This window comes from Nerophis lumbriciformis, linkage group LG05 (genome assembly GCF_033978685.3).
Source record: "Nerophis lumbriciformis linkage group LG05, RoL_Nlum_v2.1, whole genome shotgun sequence".
Lineage (NCBI taxonomy): Eukaryota > Metazoa > Chordata > Actinopteri > Syngnathiformes > Syngnathidae > Nerophis > Nerophis lumbriciformis.
In genome coordinates, this window is record NC_084552.2 from 37,184,332 (window position 1) to 37,204,530 (window position 20,199).

General features: G+C 42.6%; 2 protein-coding genes across 7 annotated transcripts in view; one reads left to right on the forward strand and one right to left on the reverse strand.

Annotated features, from left to right (window-relative positions):
* On the reverse strand, positions 1-13,355 carry trmt10b (tRNA methyltransferase 10B). 5 transcript variants are annotated; one of them, XM_072913194.1, is made up of 9 exons: positions 3,546-3,571; positions 2,653-2,771; positions 2,462-2,564; positions 2,278-2,399; positions 2,047-2,199; positions 1,894-1,972; positions 1,752-1,819; positions 1,191-1,314; positions 1-1,132 (listed from the first exon to the last, which is right to left on the reverse strand). In XM_072913194.1, exons 2-9 carry the CDS (start codon positions 2,731-2,733, stop codon positions 975-977), a joined length of 888 nt encoding a protein of 295 aa, XP_072769295.1. In that variant the 5' UTR covers positions 2,734-2,771; positions 3,546-3,571; the 3' UTR covers positions 1-974. The 5 variants fall into 5 exon arrangements, with proteins under 5 accessions (XP_072769295.1, XP_061816553.2, XP_072769294.1 ...); XM_072913193.1 differs by lacking the exon at positions 3,546-3,571 and adding an exon at positions 12,379-12,472 and having other exon boundaries at positions 2-1,132; XM_061960569.2 differs by lacking the exon at positions 3,546-3,571 and having other exon boundaries at positions 2,649-2,784.
* Positions 12,538-20,199, forward strand: part of intu (inturned planar cell polarity protein) — a 9,496-nt gene continuing 1,834 nt past the window's right edge. Inside the window, exons 1-15 of one of the 2 annotated variants that reach the window (XM_061960559.2) lie at positions 12,538-12,678; positions 14,874-15,068; positions 15,208-15,668; positions 15,736-15,821; positions 15,927-16,121; positions 16,190-16,308; positions 16,368-16,457; positions 16,518-16,595; positions 16,665-16,848; positions 18,627-18,680; positions 18,760-18,822; positions 18,903-19,109; positions 19,187-19,273; positions 19,335-19,721; positions 19,798-19,868. In XM_061960559.2, the coding sequence (XP_061816543.2) occupies positions 15,007-15,068; positions 15,208-15,668; positions 15,736-15,821; positions 15,927-16,121; positions 16,190-16,308; positions 16,368-16,457; positions 16,518-16,595; positions 16,665-16,848; positions 18,627-18,680; positions 18,760-18,822; positions 18,903-19,109; positions 19,187-19,273; positions 19,335-19,721; positions 19,798-19,868 (2,144 nt within the window). In that variant the 5' untranslated portion in view covers positions 12,538-12,678; positions 14,874-15,006. The remainder of the gene's footprint in view (positions 12,679-14,873; positions 15,069-15,207; positions 15,669-15,735; positions 15,822-15,926; positions 16,122-16,189; positions 16,309-16,367; positions 16,458-16,517; positions 16,596-16,664; positions 16,849-18,626; positions 18,681-18,759; positions 18,823-18,902; positions 19,110-19,186; positions 19,274-19,334; positions 19,722-19,797; positions 19,869-20,199) is intronic. The other variant, XM_061960560.2, reaches the window with a different exon arrangement.

Sequence of the window (20,199 nt, forward strand, 5' to 3'; positions counted from 1 at the left end):
TAATGGGGGAATCAGTTTATTATGCCATAAAATGTACTTATGCTAAGACAGCAACTCAAATTTGAGTACATAAACATAAAAATGAAGAATCATTAATGTAAGTAATAATATGTTCAACTTAGTGTTGTGGACATCTCTATCATGGCAGAGTTTGATATGAATCTCTTAAGCAACACACAAAGTGAAACAACAAATATTGTTCATTAGCATTTATTTGAACACAAAGATTTATAAAAAATGTTTTTTTTGTTTTTTAAATACACTGTGTGAGATTACAATCATGCATGTGTCTGAATCACATGTGGGCAAACTACAGCCGATTAATCTTTTTAATCTTGCCCGCCGAATGTTTTCCAAAACACATTTTCAAACCTTTAACGTCAAAGGCGATATTTATTGCAATGCTACTTTTGAATTGCAGTAAGTCTTGAAGTGTGGAAATAATTCCAATTGTTTGTGAAGCCGGAGACTACGCGATAACGGGTCATTACGGTAATCATAGGGACTGTGTGACAGTAGCTGCAGGAGGACGACGCTTTGATGCAAAGCTCAGAGCGAATGTGTGTGACGGAAAGGGACAGAAAAGCTACAAAAAAACCTTATTATTTTATCAAACATTTGATTGTTTCTATAGTTTTTATGTTTTATGGTGGATATTCACATACTCTTGGATGTTTTGTACTTGATAGTTCATATTGTAAATCCCAATTCCTTGACTCATGTACACTTGTTCAGTAGAAAAGCTGTAAAATCTGATTCAGCATTCAAAGTACTCCTGAAAAAAGGTAGACAAGAACAGACTTTTTTTTAAACTAAAAGTTGCTAAGTTTTTAAACCCAATGTGGTCCATAGGTCAAAGTTTGCCAACCGCTCGCCTAAATGTTAGTATTTGTCAGGTGCTCATGTCCTGTTTTGTGGACAGTTTAGTTTTTTAGAAGTGTACTTATAAAGACAAAATGTAGCCATGTGAACTGTCAAAAATTTAAGCCGGAATGACGTTGCAGCAGAGGATCATGGGAAATGGAGTCCTGACAGTGTGGTGCCACCACATAACCCTTTCCCTGAGGGAACCACTTGTTCAGAGCTTGTGTCCAACTGCCCGTGTCGTACAACGTCAGCATGATGTCCAACACTTGGAGCAGAGAGGCGTGGTCAGCATCGACACACACGTGACGAAGAGCGCCACTCACCTTGATTGATGGCCAGAATCTTGGAGTGGAAGTTCTTGTCGTTGTGCTTCTTCTGCATGTACTCGTCGATGGGGAGCCTCACCACGTGGACGCCAAGTTCCTTGGCTCGACTGAGGCTCAACATCTGCAGCACAGAAGAGTCAGCAAGTGACATTGGAGTTGCGGTCATGTGGAAGACGTGATAATAATAACAATAATAATAATAATAATAATAATTGATTACATTTATATAGCGCTTTTCTAGACACTCAAAGCGCTTCACAGAGAAGTGAGAACTCATCATTCATTCACACTTGGTGGTGGTAAGCTACTTTCATAGCCACAGCTGCCCTGGGGTAGACTGACGCAAGCGTGGCTGCCAGTTCACGCCTGCGGCCCCCCAAACCACCACCCATCATTCATCATTCATTCACCAGTGTGAGCGGCACTGGGGGAAAGGGTGAAGTGTCCTGCCCGAGGACGGCAGCGATTTGGATGGTAAGAGGCGGAGACCGAACCTGCAACCCTCAGTTTTCTGACACGGCTGCTCTACCCACTACGCCATGCCACCCCGTGATGTACCTTCTGGATGCTTTCGTCCACAAGCCCTCCAAGAACGTAGACCTTGTCCTGCTCTACACGCTCCAACACTGATGGATTGAGGACACAAATGTCAAATTTTAATATTTCCTTTTAGTTTTTGGAGCAGAGAAAAGCAATGCACCTTGTTCAGCGTCTGGTGAGAGGTACACAAGACTTTGTGCAGGGAAAATGTCCAGACAGCTCTGCTGCGTGATTTCCATCTGATAGAATGACAGATGTGAGAGAACCTTCACGCCAGGAATCAGTGTGTTTGTTTTTATAGGAAAGGACTCACAGAGTAATGCAGGAAGCCGGCATTCATGCGAACACACTCGCTGAAGAGGCGACTGTCCTCTCTCAGGTCCGTCAGGAACAGGTGGAAGGGTCGCAATGCCTGCTTGTTGGATCCGTAGAGTCTCCGTAACTGAGCCGCAAGTCTACTGACCTCCTGCATCACAACACGTGACACCTTTAAGAAAAGCTTCGCACAGCACGAGCATTTAAACCTACTGAGAGTTTAGTCCACCTTGTCAGACATGGAGTGTGTCATGCTGAGGTCGATACACACTTTGACGCCGCTGCAACGAGCCTCAGTTAATCGCTCTCTGCTGATGGCCTTCATGACCCGCTTGCTAAGCTGAGGGGACGCTAACACACAAACACCAAACATTTTCTACACTCTTCTAATTTATTATTTTCCTCGTCCTTACTAGACTCTCGGTTGAACTTCTTTCTTAGTTTCTCCTCTTTCCTTTTGCTCTTTTTAGCCGCCAGCTGCCTCTGCCAGTGTCGCTGCTTCCTCATCACATTCTTCTGTTCCAACACAGCATCACAAGTTGGCAATAAAATTAATCTGAAGGTATTTTAACGTGTTGTTGTTGCCTCTCCCCCACTTACTTACTGAACAGTGTGCTTGGTTTCTCTCAGGTGTGTCCTGAAGATCCTCCTCCTTCTCCTGCACGTCGATGCGAAGCAGCTCCATCAGCTCTGAAGCTTCATCTGCTTGCTTTTCACTCCAGTCTGACGAACCCTCAGCCATTTTTAGTCATAAACAATGTGGACAATAACATGTCCTAAGACGATGTCTGTATGTTTAGTTTGACATTTGACAAAATGTAAGAAATTATAGCATATATTACATGTATATAATGTACAGTACAATCCCTAGAGGGAAAGACAGCCAAGGCAGGAACTAAATGTGAGTGGAATGTGAGTGTCGCATGTGGATGACGTTTCGATGTGCCCACAAAACAGTATAATCGCCTTATTTTCTCAATTAATAGGTGACCATTTACGGTCAGTGTATGTTTTGGTATTTGAATTTTATTTTCATAAATGGGAATCAAAGAAAAAACGATTGTTTTATTTTAATTACATTTAGAAATGTGAAAGTGTGTATTGAAAATCAAAGCGTTCTTTTTTCATGTTGAAAAGCAATAAGTCGATCCAAACAACGGTTTTATTTTAATTTTATATTTCACATAACAAAAGTGAATATCATCAGTCAGCAAAAACAAAAACATAACCAAAATCAGATATTTGTCTAATGGGCGAGGGCGGACCTACGTCACTTCCGCCCTCCAATCCCCTAGCAACGCGGTCGCCATATTGAATTCGTTGAAAACAAACCAGTTCACAGCGAACACAGCATTGACAGAAAAGGCATTTAACGAGGTTTCACGGCATTTTAAACTGTTCTAAATGGCGCATGCCTATGTAAATAGTCTTTCCAGTGAGGCTAGGTTAAGATACAAGTTAAAATGTTCTGTAGTTGGATTAAACGACTGCCCTTACCGCCTTCCAGCAGATGCGTGGACTGATAATCCTCCACAATGGCAGGTGTTGTGCCGGAAAACGCACCCCTGCCATAATATGCACCCCCTGACGCGGGAGCGCGCTTACGTCACTCGATTGCATCACTCGTCTCGAAAAGTATATCTAACTCGGCTGTTGGCTGAAATAGCCTCTTTTAAATCGCCTCTTTCGGCATAAAAAAGTACATAAAGTGAAATAATCCAAGTTTTCTTTAATTGTGCTTTACTTGTGGATGAATTAAAAATTGTGAGCATTTAATGATTTCGCCGTCATTCAAGTGGCTGAAATCGCCTCTTTCGGCATAAAAAAGTACATAAAGTGAAATAATCCAAGTTTTCTTTACTTGTGCTTTACTTGTGGATGAATTAAAAATTGTGAGCCTTTAATGATTTCGCCGTCATTCAAGTGGCTGAAATCGCCTCTTTCGGCATAAAAATGTACATAAAGTGAAATAATCCAAGTTTTCTTTACTTGTGCTTTACTTGTGGATGAATTAAAAATTGTGAGCCTTTAATGATTTCGCCGTCATTCAAGTGGCTGAAATCGCCTCTTTCGGCATAAAAAAGTACATAAAGTGAAATAATCCAAGTTTACTTTAATTGTGCTTTACTTGTGGATGAATTAAAAATTGTGAGCATTTAATGATTTCGCCGTCATTAGATCAGATAAGGCGAAAACAACCAATTAATATTGGAATATTTGCTGTCCCGAAAATGTAGTATTGTCTACCAAATGACAGCTATACTGTAAAGAATGTGTACACCAAAGTAAACCTCTATATGTACTTTTTTAGAGACATCAAGAAGAACGAATGTTTGCTGCTTCATTCGACGTGTTGTCGTGATCCAATACTCGTATTTTAAAAATATGACATTTTCTTTAACTTTAGAGCTTATGGGTGGATGGATGAATAAATAAATGAATGCATCTGATGTCTACCTTTGATTTGGTTTTAAGAAGTTTCAAATTGAACATTCACAAATAACGTTACCAAAAGTACCCGAAGTACCAGAGGCGGAGTTATGGGGGGGTGCATTTCCCACCTGCCATAAAATGCACCCCCATCTATCTCTGGTTAGGAAGGTCCTAGAGACATGAAACTCACCCTGGTTACTCATCATAGCCCCCCGGGTATACACTGAAAACCATGTGAAAATTGGACTACCAGAAGTGGAGTTATGGGGGGGTGCATTTCCCACCTGCCACAGAATGCACCCCCCATCTATCTCTGTCTAGGAAGGTCCTAGAGACATGAAACTCACCCTGGTTACTAATCATAGCCCCCCCGGTATACACTGAAAACCATGTGAAAATTGGACTACCAGAACTGGAGTTATGGGGGGGGTGCATTTCCCACCTGCCATAAAATGCACCCCCCATCTATCTCTGGCTAGGAAGGTCCTAGAGACATGAAACTCACCCTGGTTACTCATCATAGCCCCCCGGGTATACACTGAAAACCATGTGAAAATTGGACTACCAGATGTGGAGTTATGGGGGGGTGCATTTCCCACCTGCCACAGAATGCACCCCCCATCTATCTCTGGCTAGGAAGGTCCTAGAGACATGAAACTCACCCTGGTTACTCATCATAGCCCCCCAGGTATACACTGAAAACCATGTGAAAATTGGACTACCAGAAGTGGAGTTATGGGGGGGGTGCATTTCCCACCTGCCATAAAATGCACCCCCCATCTATCTCTGGCTAGGAAGGTCCTAGAGACATGAAACTCACCCTGGTTACTCATCGTAGCCCCCCAGGTATACACTGAAAACCATGTGAAAATTGGACTACCAGAACTGGAGTTATGGGGGGGTGCATTTCCCACCTGCCATATCAATCAATCAATCAATCTTTATTTATATAGCCCTAAATCACAAGTGTCTCAAAGGGCTGCACAAGCCACAACGACATCCTCGGTACAAAGCCCACATACGGGCAAGGAAAAACTCACCCCAGTGGGACGTCGATGTGAATGACTATGAGAAACCTTGGAGAGGACCGCATATGTGGGTAACCCCCCCCCCTCTAGGGGAGACCGAAAGCAATGGATGTCGAGTGGGTCTGACATAATATTGTGAGAGTCCAGTCCATAGTGGATCCAACATAATAGTAAGAGTCCAGTCCATAGTGGGGCCAGCAGGACACCATCCCGAGCGGAGACGGGTCAGCAGCGCAGAGATGTTCCCAGCCGATGCACAGGCGAGCGGTCCACCCCGGGTCCCGACTCTGGACAGCCAGCACTTCATCCATGGCCACCGGACCTGTGCCCCCCCCCCCTCAAGGAAAAGGGGAGCAGAGGAGAAAAGAAAAGAAACGGCAGATCAACTGGTCCAACAGGGGGGCTATTTAAAGGCTAGAGTATACAAATGAGTTTTAAGATGGGACTTAAATGCTTCTACTGAGGTAGCATCTCTAATTGTTACCGGGAGGGCATTCCATAGTACTGGAGCCCGAATAGAAAACGCTCTATAGCCCGCAGACTTTTTTTGGGCTCTGGGAATCACTAATAAGCCGGAGTTCTTTGAACGCAGATTTCTTGCCGGGACATATGGTACAATACAATCGACAAGATAGGACGGAGCTAGACCGTGTAGTATTTTATACGTAAGTAGTAAAACCTTAAAGTCACTTCTTAAGTGCACAGGAAGCCAGTGCAGGTGAGCCAGTATAGGCGTAATATGATCAAACTTTCTTGTTCTTGTCAAAAGCCATAAAATGCACCCCCCCTCTATCTCTGGCTAGGAAGGTCCTAGAGACATGGAACTCACTCTGGTTACTCATCGTAGCACCCCGGGTATACACTGAAAACCATGTGAAAATTGGACTACCAGAAGTGGAGTTATGGGGGGGTGCATTTCCCACCTGCCACAGAATGCACCCCCCATCTATCTCTGGCTAGGAAGGTCCTAGAGACATGAAACTCACCCTGGTTACTCATCATAGCCCCCCAGGTATACACTGAAAACCATGTGAAAATTGGACTACCAGAAGTGGAGTTATGGGGGGGGTGCATTTCCCACCTGCCATAAAATGCACCCCCCATCTATCTCTGGCTAGGAAGGTCCTAGGGACATGAAACTCACCCTGGTTACTCATCATAGCCCCCCCGGTATACACTGAAAACCATGTGAAAATTGGACAACCAGAAGTGGAGTTATGGGGGGGGGGTGCATTTCCCACCTGCCATAAAATGCACCCCCCATCTATCTCTGGCTAGGAAGATCCTAGAGACATGAAACTCACCCTGGTTACTCATCATAGCCCCCCCGGTGTACACTGAAAACCATGTGAAAATTGGACCTCCAGAGGTGGAGTTATTTGCATTTTCAGGCAGGACGTTCAGGCCAGCTGCCTGAGAATGCACCCCCTATGTTTTTCTTGGTATGTACAGTGTCCCCAGCTCTTGGTACATGGGACTTCTCTAACAAAGTTTACCTCACAATAGAGATAAAGTCCCTGTCACACCAAACATCATAAATACATCGGTATTACGATAATATAATCTGAAACCAGTCTTGTAATTAAATAGGTTTTTTCAGGTCAGAGGAGAAGAAATATAATTTCTTATCAAACAAGGTATAATGCAAGTTATTTTAATACAAACAAATAACAAAATCCACCAATAGTTAAATAATTTATATATACAATATTCAAAGTCAAACGTCAAATAAAGTGAACACAAAGACAAGAACACTTTTTGGTAATAAAATGTAACTCCTCATAAAAAACTATACATCTATAAACAGAAATATTATTATATATTGGGCAGAAGGGGATAACATAAATATAGTTTAATACTTCCAACACTCCCCTCATCATGAACACGCAGGGCACAGGTAATCCCCATCCACATCTGGCCTCAGGACACACTCATGGTGAAACCACCTATCACAGATGTCACAGCAGATCTAAGGTGGGGGAGGAGGATGTAGGTGAGGAGGCAGATAAGTTGGGCCATTAAATGTATATAAATTCCGAATTTAAATAATTCATCATTATCACTGTTACAGCTCCATATCGAGACTTCACAGCCACAGAATCCACTTGCTCATACTACACATGAAATGGACTGAGACCTTTTTCCAGCTTCTGTATGAAATGAGGGAGTAGGTCATGGAAGAGTTAAGTAAACTGTTCTGTATTTGTTGGTTTCACTAACATTTGTAGGGCTTATTACAATTTTTTATTTTTTTACCTCTTTATCATTCAACCTATTTGTACACAAACACATTAAAACAGAAGGTACACTGTTTGAACTCATACGCATTATGCATTGTCACCAAAATACATTTTCCATTTTACTACAATAATGATGTTATCTACTCCCTGCTATTTCACAGCCTGACTGTATTGCACAGTGAAAACGTACCCATTGAGGGTTATCGCTCTCCTCCATCCCACAGCTGTGACAGACCTTGCTGGGATCATCTGTTCCGAAAAAAAGAGTATGCATCAATATTCAGTCTCGAATTTCTTCAAATATCTTGCTGAAATTAAAATAAACTCCAGTAATATGTAATTGTATTAAGCTGTCCTGATTATTTGATTTAATCTGTGCCATCAATATTTTTTATGGTTTAAAAATGTTAGTGGCAAACCTCATTTGAAATACGTCATCATTTACCGAGAAAAAATCTGTTTTTAAATGTGTTAAAGTAAAGCAATATGTTAAGCAGTCAACCAATTTTCAAATTCTTAAAATCAAGACTGTCTTGTATTACCTGGAGCAGGGGTCCCCAAACTACGGTCCACGGGCCGGATCCGGCCCCCCAGCATCCAAAATCCGGCCCACAGGAAGTCAGAAGTTAAACAAAAAGTTTTAATTTTTAATTTTTAATTTTTTAATTTTATTTTTTTTAAATCTTTCTTTTCTAATCCATTTTCTACCGCTTGTTACTCTTGGTGTCTCCTAGCTGCTCAGGCAAATCATATTGTCTAAAAATGAATTTTCCCATAGATAACGTGACAATGTTAAATGTTGATGAACATCAATGTTAATTGATGTTAAATGACAAAACTGATTATAAAGACAATGTATATATGAATATATACATACATATATATATATATATATATATATATATATATATATATATATATATATATATATATATACAGCCTGGCCCCCGGCCAAATTTTTTTAACCCAATGCGGCCCCCGAGTCAAAAAGTTTGGGGAACCCTGACATAGAGGGTTAAAAGAGAGTGAGACAGTAGGACCCAGAGGACCCCTTCCACACATGCACTATTAATGTTACTTAAATAATTCCAGAATATCCAGCATTTATAAATTGGTACAACATAGTGTCTTGTACCAAGGTTATGGGCAATTTCAGTTTAGAACTAAGCATTTGGATACAGTGCTGTACATTCCTCTATAATGATTTACCCATTCCCCTGTCATTCCAACTGAAGGGCATGGGATTTAAAACAGGGCATGGGATTTAAAACAGCTCAAACATGAAGTAATTAATTAATTAATTAATTTGGATTGACACAGCAGTGTGTGTGTGCGTGTGTGTAATATATATATATATATATATATATATATATATATATATATATATATATATATATATATATATATGTATACACACATATATAGACATTTTTAGAACAGCAATATCCCCCCCACTGCAAGGAAAGGGCTACGATGAGTAACCAGGGTGAGTTTCATGTCCCTAGGACCTTCCTAGCCAGAGATAGATGGGGGGTGCATTCTGTGGCAGGTGGGAAATGCACCCCCCCATAACTCCACTTCTGGTAGTCCAATTTTCACATGGTTTTCAGTGTATACCCGGGGTGCTACGATGAGTAACCAGAGTGAGTTCCATGTCTCTAGGACCTTCCTAGCCAGAGATAGATGGGGGGTGCATTTTATGGCAGGTGGGAAATGCACCCCCCCATAACTCCAGTTCTGGTAGTCCAATTTTCACATGGTTTTCAGTGTATACCTGGGGGGCTACGATGAGTAACCAGGGTGAGTTTCATGTCTCTAGGACCTTCCTAGCCAGAGATAGATGGGGGGTGCATTTTATGGCAGGTGGGAAATGCACCCCCCCCATAACTCCACTTCTGGTAGTCCAATTTTCACATGGTTTTCAGTGTATACCCGGGGGGCTATGATGAGTAACCAGGGTGAGTTTCATGTCTCTAGGACCTTCCTAACCAGAGATAGATGGGGGGTGCATTTTATGGCAGGTGGGAAATGCACCCCCCCCATAACTCCAGTTCTGGTAGTCCAATTTTCACATGGTTTTCAGTGTATACCGGGGGGGCTATGATTAGTAACCAGGGTGAGTTTCATGTCTCTAGGACCTTCCTAGACAGAGATAGATGGGGGGTGCATTCTGTGGCAGGTGAGAAATGCACCCCCCCATAACTCCACTTCTGGTAGTCCAATTTTCACATGGTTTTCAGTGTATACCCGGGGGGCTATGATGAGTAACCAGGGTGAGTTTCATGTCTCTAGGACCTTCCTAACCAGAGATAGATGGGGGGTGCATTTTATGGCAGGTGGGAAATGCACCCCCCCATAACTCCGCCTCTGGTACTTCGGGTACTTTTGGTAACGTTATTTGTGAATGTTCAATTTGAAACTTCTTAAAACCAAATCAAAGGTAGACATCAGATGCATTCATTTATTTATTCATCCATCCACCCATAAGCTCTAAAGTTAAAGAAAATGTCATATTTTTAAAATACGAGTATTGGATCACGACAACACGTCGAATGAAGCAGCAAACATTCGTTCTTCTTGATGTCTCTAAAAAAGTACATATAGAGGTTTACTTTGGTGTACACATTCTTTACAGTATAGCTGTCATTTGGTAGACAATACTACATTTTCGGGACAGCAAATATTCCAATATTAATTGGTTGTTTTCGCCTTATCTGATCTAATGACGGCGAAATCATTAAATGCTCACAATTTTTAATTCATCCACAAGTAAAGCACAATTAAAGTAAACTTGGATTATTTCACTTTATGTACTTTTTTATGCCGAAAGAGGCGATTTCAGCCACTTGAATGACGGCGAAATCATTAAAGGCTCACAATTTTTAATTCATCCACAAGTAAAGCACAAGTAAAGAAAACTTGGATTATTTCACTTTATGTACTTTTTTATGCCGAAAGAGGCGATTTCAGCCACTTGAATGACGGCGAAATCATTAAAGGCTCACAATTTTTAATTCATCCACAAGTAAAGCACAAGTAAAGAAAACTTGGATTATTTCACTTTATGTACTTTTTTATGCCGAAAGAGGCGATTTCAGCCACTTGAATGACGGCGAAATCATTAAATGCTCACAATTTTTAATTCATCCACAAGTAAAGCACAATTAAAGAAAACTTGGATTATTTCACTTTATGTACTTTTTTATGCCGAAAGAGGCGATTTAAAAGAGGCTATTTCAGCCAACAGCCGAGTTAGATATACTTTTCGAGACGAGTGATGCAATCGAGTGACGTAAGCGCGCTCCCGCGTCAGGGGGTGCATATTATGGCAGGGGTGCGTTTTCCGGCACAACACCTGACATGGAATTTGGAAATCTTTATGTCTACCTCACAAGCGCACCAGGTCGGTTGTTAGCTTCGGTTGTTATACAACGAATAAATCACATAAAAATTGTTAAATCACCCAAAGGAGGATGACACGGTGGCTACCAGTATCTGTATATTTATTCTGTAGAGAGCTCATTCAAATTCAGTTCAGTATTATGATTTATTATTTGCTGAATTACTGTTCCTTTTTTTAACTGAATTATTTATTTAAAATTACAGGCGTTTTCACTCATCAGGCCATGAAGGCATACAAATCACTGGAAGCTCATCGTTACTTCACAGCTGGATTTGTTCAAACTGTAAGACACCTCAAAACATGTTCATCAGTGACCATCCTGCAAGCCAGTGTTAGACCATCGCAGCGGAATGCTGGTATAACTAGTTCCGCAGCACATACAGTTGCAAAGTCGTCTTCCAGCGTAAAGCCTCTATCAGCGAGAATCTGATCACCTGGGTGATGAAGAGTCGGAGATATGAATCCTGATCTTCTTACAAGTTCCACATCTGAAACCCTACCACCCCATGCGAGTGACAAAAACGTAATGGCCCCAAGACAACTGCTGGCTATTAGCACCTTGGCTGTTGTGTGCTTCTTATAGTTTGAGTATGTCTGTTGTCGTGCTGAAAGACTTCCTGGGCTCTCAATAAATATCTCAAAACAGTCAATGATTGACGTCATTCGTGGGAATTTCTGACGAAATTCTGGGGGCAGGGTTTCTAAAATTGATTTGCGATCAGGCCACTGGATAAGAAATCCCAGCTTGGCATACATCACATCCAGCCATTTCCAAAAATAGGTTCTTATTGTTGTTTCACCGCGGCCAGTCTGATAAGCAAGAAGCTCAAATGAGAGGTCAAGCCGTAGTCGAACCAAGGTTAGGAAAAACTGGTCAATAAACGGAAGGCTGTCTTTGGTTTTCCCTCGAACGTGTGGAGCCAGGAAATAATAAGTCCTCATGAAGGTGTCCCAAGGCAAACCGGTGTAAAACTTGCATCTAGTATCATTGCCCTTCATAGCTGATGCAGAAAGACGCACCCCCTCCACCTTGTTTTCAAGTTCGTCAATCTTGTCTCTAGCATCATAAAGGTCCTAAGCAAAATAAATATAAATAAAATATAAGCACTATCGGAGCATGTTAGTAATACATAATACATTGCTGGTTTTTCAAATAACATGCTTATATTATACTTATATAAATAAAATGGAAATCTTGCCATTAATTAATTGATAAACATCCTCACCTGTCGCAGGGCCTGTATCTCAGAGTTCAGCTGTTGGATCAGTTGCTGTCGTTGATCTGGCTCAGTCTGGGTTGACTCTTCTCTCAGCAGCTCAGTCAACATGTTAACATTGATTGTAGCAGGCTCAATGTTTTCACACTCATTTGTCCTTTCCGTTGGATCACTAAAAGGTAGTCGTTTCCCACAGTGTTTCTTTGTACTTTTTGAGTTCTCTGCTGCCGATTCACGCTTTGAAGTTGTAAGTTGATGTCGCTCGTAACTCTCCATCCTATGGGATGCCTTCTTTCCACTCTGTGGCAGGTGAGGTAAGATGGACGGTGCATAATCAGGGTGCATGGGATTCTTTACAGGTCGTCCTGAGAGGGAAAAAATGAAAAAATATTGAGAGATTTGAGGGCTACAACTACAAGTAATGTTTGATTACAACAAAGGAGACTTGCAGACAGCATTTTACGACTGTCTTGAAAAGTTGATTAAATGGCAACATGAAAATTATAGGGTTTATTGGTTTTGAAAAACCCAACCGTTAAGTGCAAATTTAAATGAAACGGGTTTTCGAAAATAGCCTTTATACCGTATGTTATTGTTGTGCAACAACAACAACTTCAGCTGTCGAACGTTATTCAGTAAACATTTAACGGGTTCAACATTAGCATGGACGGTATAGCCAAGTTGTGGTTAAGAAGGTGGATTTTTGTTCCTTATATTTACCAGAAACGAAGTGATCCGAACACACGACCCGGGATTTTGGGGGACTCCAGTGAGAACCGTCCTCGTTTTCCCGGTGTAAAGCTGCGAGCCATTTGTCTCTTCTCTGTGGGCTTTTAGCACGCTTTGGCAGAACAAAATAAGACCTTTGTTTTCCCTGTTTCCAGTTGTGGTTTGCACAACCAAAAACAACACAGTTTTTGGGCATTTTCGAGGCAGAATGACGGGTTTAATCAGCGCAGGTCTACAGGTTAAACAGCAATGGCGACGGTTTGTTTTCAACGCCAGTCAGGTTGCTATGGCTCAAAGAACCCGTATGTAGCTCAGTTGCCCGGATGTCGGCGCTGCCCCATATTTCGACATGTGAACCGGAAGTTGCTACTTTAACTACAGGCCATGTGTGGATTGGCCAGTCGGAGGAAAAACTATAAAAGTATGTTGTTAGTTTGTATATATAAAATAAGGATACAATAACATCCTGATTTTTCCGACGTTTTTGTTTTTAAAATAGCAACTTCCGGTGTCCGAAAATAACAACACATTTGTTTTGGTCCGTTTTTTTTTCGTTTCTGCTGACTGGTTATTTTTATTTTATGTTACATGAAATATAAAATGAAAATCAAACCATTTTGTTCTATCCATTTGATACAAAAACGAAGAACGTTTTCGATATTGTCTTTTGGTATTTCAAAAATGAAAGTAACTAATCGTTTTTGCTCTTTAATTCCTATTCATAAAACGAAGATTTCATGACCAAATTATACACTTAGCATTTACCCTGTCGTCATCGGTAAATTACGTGTCCATGTTATCTGATTATGTTTGTGGTTTAGGAACTTTGACATGTACGATCGAGATAGACGCGACCAGATTGAACCATAGTTATTATTATAGACAGTTTTATATTTTATATTATTTTTTTATACATGTAAGAACTGTTTGACGAGAAAAATTAAACCGTATTAAAATAAAATGTTATCAGTGTTGCAGTTTGCACAATTGGCCACACGAGGGCATCAAGCACGGTGGAAGAAAATATGACAAGTTTTGTCTGCTTAATTGGGATAAGCGTACTCCTTTCATATGTAAAGTAGAATGTGTTCACTGTGATCGAATCAAATTTACAATTTATTGCAATGCTGGCAAGTGTTTCTATTTGGAATATAACACTGGTGCACAGCAAACCTTACTTAGCACCACTTTTGTGTGTCTTTTGTAATATTTATTTAAATAAAACTCACTAATGGTGACAAAGAAACACAAAAACACCACGAAAACTTTCCACATTTTAAAAAAAACATTATAAAACACTTTCAATCATATAGGTAATACTGTTTAATTCTATGCATAGAATTAAACAGTATTACCTATATGTTTAAGGGGCTTTAAATTGTTTTTGTTTCATTCGCTTCGAAGTGTCATCCCTTCCGTATAGGCGCTGTATTCACTGGAAGTGATAGATCGAACCAAAATAAGCAGTATCGTCCAGCCCTACATCTTCCTACTTTCTAAGTGGACCCCGACTTAAACAAGTTGAAAAACTTATTCGGGTGTTACCATTTAGTGGTCAATTGTACGGAATATGTACTGTACTGTGCAATCTACTAATAAAAGTCTCAATCAATCAAAAAAAATCCTTCATATTTACATATTTTATGATACAAGTCACGCCTTAAAGAAAGTTTTATTTCTGTCATTGAAGTTCAGTGCAGTGAAATGTTATGTTGTTTGTGGGGTAAGTGATTTGTCTCCCAAGCCTGCTTGCTTGCTCGTTCGCTCGTTGTCAGGGGCGACGCAACTAGATCCACCAATGAAATGAGCCGACGTGCGTCACGTGACTTCGGGGCGACTTATCCAACATGGCAGCGGCACATCGACTCTTGTGTTGCTGAAAGTTTGATTTAACGGCGCCTTGGTAACATGGCGTGCGTGAAAGTCGATCCCAGGGAGGGAGAAGACGACTCGCCGAGTGGATTGAGCGAGTAAGACATGTTTTAAACGTGTTTATTAAAGGCTGTATTTGCTGGTGCACTAATGGCAAGTGATGGTGACGTCAAAATGTAATATTTGTTCGTAATATTTGACACGTGAGGTCACTGCGTGCCAACTTGTTTGTGTCAGTGACCTGAGACCCGAATGGCTTGACAACGTTCAGAAGAATGGCGAGCTCTTCTACTTGGAGCTGAGCGAGGGAGAAGCCTCCACCATCGCAGCGCAACATGTGCCCACTCATCACAAACACTTCCATGAAAAGGAGGAGGAGCTCATCAAGAAACAGGGATGCAGCCAGCGGTCGAAGAAGGGGTTCCACCGCCAATGGGGTGGGACGGATGCTTCCACCTCATCTTCGCTACCTGCGCCAGTCTTTAAGAGTCAGCGGGGGAGCGGCAACCTGCAGCTTAAGGAAGTGTGCGTATACATCAACCCCAAATGTCTTGGAAGCTCGCCCTCGCCTCTGTTGGAGGCCTTGCTGGGCATCGTGCATCGGCCATCTTGGATCGGCGCTCACAAACCGGAAAGACTGACGGTAGAGAGCCTCGTCCCCAAAAGCCCGGCCAGCAAATGCGGCCGTGTCCTCATTGGTGAGCTTGAAACACAGAGTGACTGTTGCCACAGCAACCACCAAACATGTCACTTCTGCTACTTTAGGAGACGTGCTGCTTGCAGTGGATGCCTTGGACGTCAACGCCGAGAACATCGAAAAAGTTCTGTCGAGCATCCTGGGACCGACTCAGGTAGGAACAACAACACTGTGATCACAGCACATCCTAGCAATCTGATTGGACAGATTGCTAGGACATCAAGTCACATGACGATGAAGAAGACATTTCCTCCTCAAGGTGAAGCTAACCTTAGAGACGTCAGGCGGCGACAGCGGGCCGGGTCTTAGGGCGAAAGTTTCGGCGCCCATCAGCCCACTGGTGCGTCTCCTTTGGGGGCAGGACACAGCCGAACTACAGATGTCAATCAGCCAAATCCCACACGTGGTCATGTACCTGTCGCTTAAGATGGACGCCGCCTCACCACAGGAAGAAGTCAGTCTGGAGAAACATGTCAAACATGCTCTCGTATGTTCCCATTTAATCGGCCATGATGTGAACAGGAGGACATCTTGTACCGATACCCGGTATCGGAGGCGTTCGGTCGGCTAAAAGCAGCCAGAGGAATCTTCCTGACTCTATGTGACATGTTGGACAACGTCACAGGCAGCAGCATCGTCAGGTAGGAGAACTTTCAGATACACACAACAGATTGTATTCAAACTCTTTGGGCTGGTTCAGTTCCACGCTGCTGCTGGAGAAATGCTTGGTCCACGTTGGCTACTGGAAGGAAGGCCACGCCCTGCTGGTCATCGGGCTTCCTGCTGAGAGGTACACCAGTCTGTCTTTCTGTTTGTTTTGAAGATGAGGCTCACCTCTGTCTTCTTCCAGCGTTCCTTTGATGTGCCTGCGCTCGCTGGTTGGAGACGTGGTGCGAACATTAAAAGTCATGTACGGATCCTTGGACAGGTGTGTAACACGCTCAAAGCAGCAGGTGATTGACTTGTTTTACTTTTGATTCATGTGTGTCCCCCGCAGCGCCTTTTGCAGGGCGGAGCACACGCCACAGCTCGACCAGTTCTTCTGCATCTTCTTCCAGCGGCTCATCCAGCCGTGCCGCTTTACAGATGCCCTCTTAGCTCCGCCCCCGGATGTCTCTAGGAGCCTCTTCCTTGACAGACTGCCCGCCGTCCGATGGCTTACGCTTCCACCAGAAATTAAAGTAAGCGATCTATAACTCCTGATCTAGCACCCTTTGGCTTCTTTTGGTATCACACTGCTGCAGTAGGTTCCAAAGAATTGAACCAGTGTCCACTTACTGCCTACCTATTGTTCACCGAGTGCTTTGCAAGTGTCCACCTAGTGCCAACTAAGGGATTTACAAATATCTAAATACCACGTTTTGTACAGCATGTGCAAAAAATAAAATAGAGTGTACTATGAGTAGGCGTGTTGCCTGTGATCTACTAACACTGCGTGTGCAATTGACAAGAGGTGCAGACCGCCTTGTTTAATTTAGGATTTTGTGTGCCTATGGGGCTTTTACCACAAGACGATAATTTTCTGCACATTCATGTTACGCTCCTACCTGTGTGCGATGTCTTAATCTGGCGGCACACATCTACTGTATAATCCGTGACATTTTCTGAAACATATGCACACTGACACTTAATTCTGTGCGCGAGGCTCTGGATCTCATCACCAGCGCATTCGTACATCTGGAATGACTAAAACGCAAGAAAATGTGCACAATGCACATTTTCCCGTTAGATATGCTATTTTGAAATATTTCCTAAATAAAAACAACAAACGACATAAAAAAAAACATCGGCAGACACAAACGCACTTTTAATCAGCCCTAACAGCAATAAAATTATAAAATGATGTTGCTGAATAGACTGTGTAATATTTGTATTATTTCTGACTGTCCAAGATGTTGATACACACACTTGAAGGACGGAGGATTCTCGTCTTTGCAGCGCAAGAACCGATCCTGCAGTCGTGTGTGGAGTTTGCACGTCCTTCTGACACATGTTAAATAAAATCGCAAAACAGTGCTCGCAAAATGATAATTAGTGTTGATAAATCACATTGCGCATGCTAAAAAATTATATTTGCATTTTAGTCTCCCAGCATTTTGATGATCAGCATATATTTTGCATATCAATGAAAACAGAGACACAAAATGTATTGTACGCCTAAGGTCTTAATCATACTGCAGGTCAATGCCGATTTTTTTGCTCATATCCAACCTGTATGAGATTTTTTCATGTCCGTGTGAACAGTGCGATTCCAAATTTTTCACATGTGACCCAGGTTTCTTTCATATGTGGATATAAATCGGATATACAGTATATGGGATGCATCCTCAATGTAAACGCCGCCGCGCTCAGGTCGCATTCATCCGACTAAAAATCTTGAAAAAAACGATAAGCCTCATAATTATTCTCCTAAATAAAATTAATAAAATGTTATATAAAATTAAATTGTTGACAACGGAGCAGAAAACTAGGGAAAGTAATTAGTTTAAGGAATTTACATGAAAGTTTTACCACTTCTATCTTTGACTGCTCGCCCACAGACACGCTCTTTATTTTTATTTATTTATTTAAAAAAAAAAATTTTTAAACAGACATTGAAGCAAAATATTCCATAAATCTGCCAGAGCCAAAATATTGGTCTTCTTCCTACTCAATCTTCTACACGCATTAATTCCATTCAGAAACTGTTGAGTTTGATTTCACAAAATCCTTGAAATTGCCACAAATGTGCCAGAACTGAGACCGTGTCGAGTGGAAGCCATGTTTACTCCTGTAAACACTGCAGTGCGTGCGACGTCATGACGTCATGTCCGCATGCGGGTCAGATTGCATTCACATAAGAAATCACACTTTTTTTTGTAATGTGAATGGCCACTAACAAGATCGGACTTGACAAAAAAACAATGCGCTCTTGTTAGAGTATTTTTTTTAATGTATAGTTTGATTCTTTGCTCTGTAGATGGAGGTGGACTTTCTTCTCACCGACTTTGAGGCCTCTGATTTTGGAGAACTGGTGAGCTGACGAGCACCCACGGGCGGCCATAATTCTTGTCTTGACTTTCTGTTGCTGTCTTTCTTTTCACCATCATCAGTCGGAGGACTTCTTCGGCCTGAGGCGTTTCTACGAGATTCTGGGCTCTTGTCTCTACTACAAGGTTTTTTCATGTCTCAAAATAAGATCGTTTTCCTAATTGATGAACTCCAATATCAGAACGTTTGTGGTTGTTGCCGCCAGTCTTACCTGATCGCCAACCATCTCGCTAAAGAGGACCTGCTGGACGTGTGTCTGTATACGGAGCACCACTGCCTGCTACCGCTGGCGTCCAAGCCGCGAGTAGGCCAGCTGATCATCTGGAGGGAGGTGTTCCCCCAGCAGAGAAGCAACGCTGCATCTGAAGTCACGCGGCACCAAGGACGCCGCTTTCTCCTCATCGTAGGCCTGGTGAGAAGACGCACCATGGTCTTTTGTTCTCCTGTGGCATGCTTGTGACTTTGTGTGTGTGTGTGTGTCCTGCTCAGAGGAGTTTGATGCAGTGTGTCCTTCTGGAGACAGGCTGCATGTCGTCTTCTGGACCTTCAGGGCCCGACTGTGTTTACGTGGCTCAGGTGAAGCAATTAGCTCATTTTGTTCATGTAGCAGAAGCCTAACCACGCCGCCCGCTCTCAGGTCAAAGCCGCACTGCTGCAGCTGGAGACCTTGGAGGAGGCCATGGAAGAATGTCTGAACACTCCCGCCGCTCCTTGCCTATCCTGTGCCGACTCATTCCTGCCTGCCGCCACCGCCCGCAACCGCCTGGCTGCCTCCTCGCCGGTTCTTGGAAAGCTGGCAGCCAGTGTTAAGAATGCCTCGCCAGCATCCCGAAGCGGTAACCTGTTTGGAGAGAGAGCTCGGAGGTCCAGCCCCCAGAGGAGCACATCGGACTGTGGGGCTGAAGGACATGCAGACCATGGGGCTGCATCTCCGACAGCTCATGGTCTTAGTCCGGGCTCAGTCAGGACCCTGGCTGGAAGGCGGGACTCGCCGGGGTCTGATGGGAGTGGAAGCCTTTTCAAGGTGATGTGACCATTTAGGTGTGAGTGTGAGACATTCCTGCATCCATGTTCTTTGCTAATGAAGCTTTTCCTGTCAGGTGCAGAGGACGATCCCCCTGAGGAAGACCGTAAATGCGAGGGACACGCAGGAGACGTACAACACCACCAAGTTTGTCTTTCATCACGTTCCCTTACTTCATGTTGGACATTGTCACATCCTGAGTAGGGGTGTGCACAATTTTTTCACTTACGATAAGATACCAATATTGCCATAACCAATCCAAAAATTCCATGTATCACAAATTATACAGCTGTTTTTAATTACACATTTGACCAGCAGAAGGTTTCTTGTGCCAAAGCATTAATGAAGCTTCTGGAACCAATTGGCTCAAGTGGTTCAAAGCCTCCTGAGGCTTCATCTGACCATCACTACCTAGCAGCCACATTTCATTAAATCACGCTGATGACATAGAAGTAACGTTTGTTACTGGATACTTTCT

Bases quoted from the DNA above. Each gene is read 5' to 3' on its own strand.
- trmt10b (XM_061960563.2), bottom strand. From the start codon at position 13,294: ATGCCCAAAAACTGTGTTGTTTTTGGTTGTGCAAACCACAACTGGAAA. The intron at 12,735-13,089 runs GTAAATATAAGG...TTTCCCTCTCAG, and splicing joins TTCGGATCACTTCGTTTCTG to GACGACCTGTAAAGAATCCC. The intron at 12,227-12,378 runs GTGAGGATGTTT...TATTTTGCTTAG, and splicing joins AGATACAGGCCCTGCGACAG to GACCTTTATGATGCTAGAGA.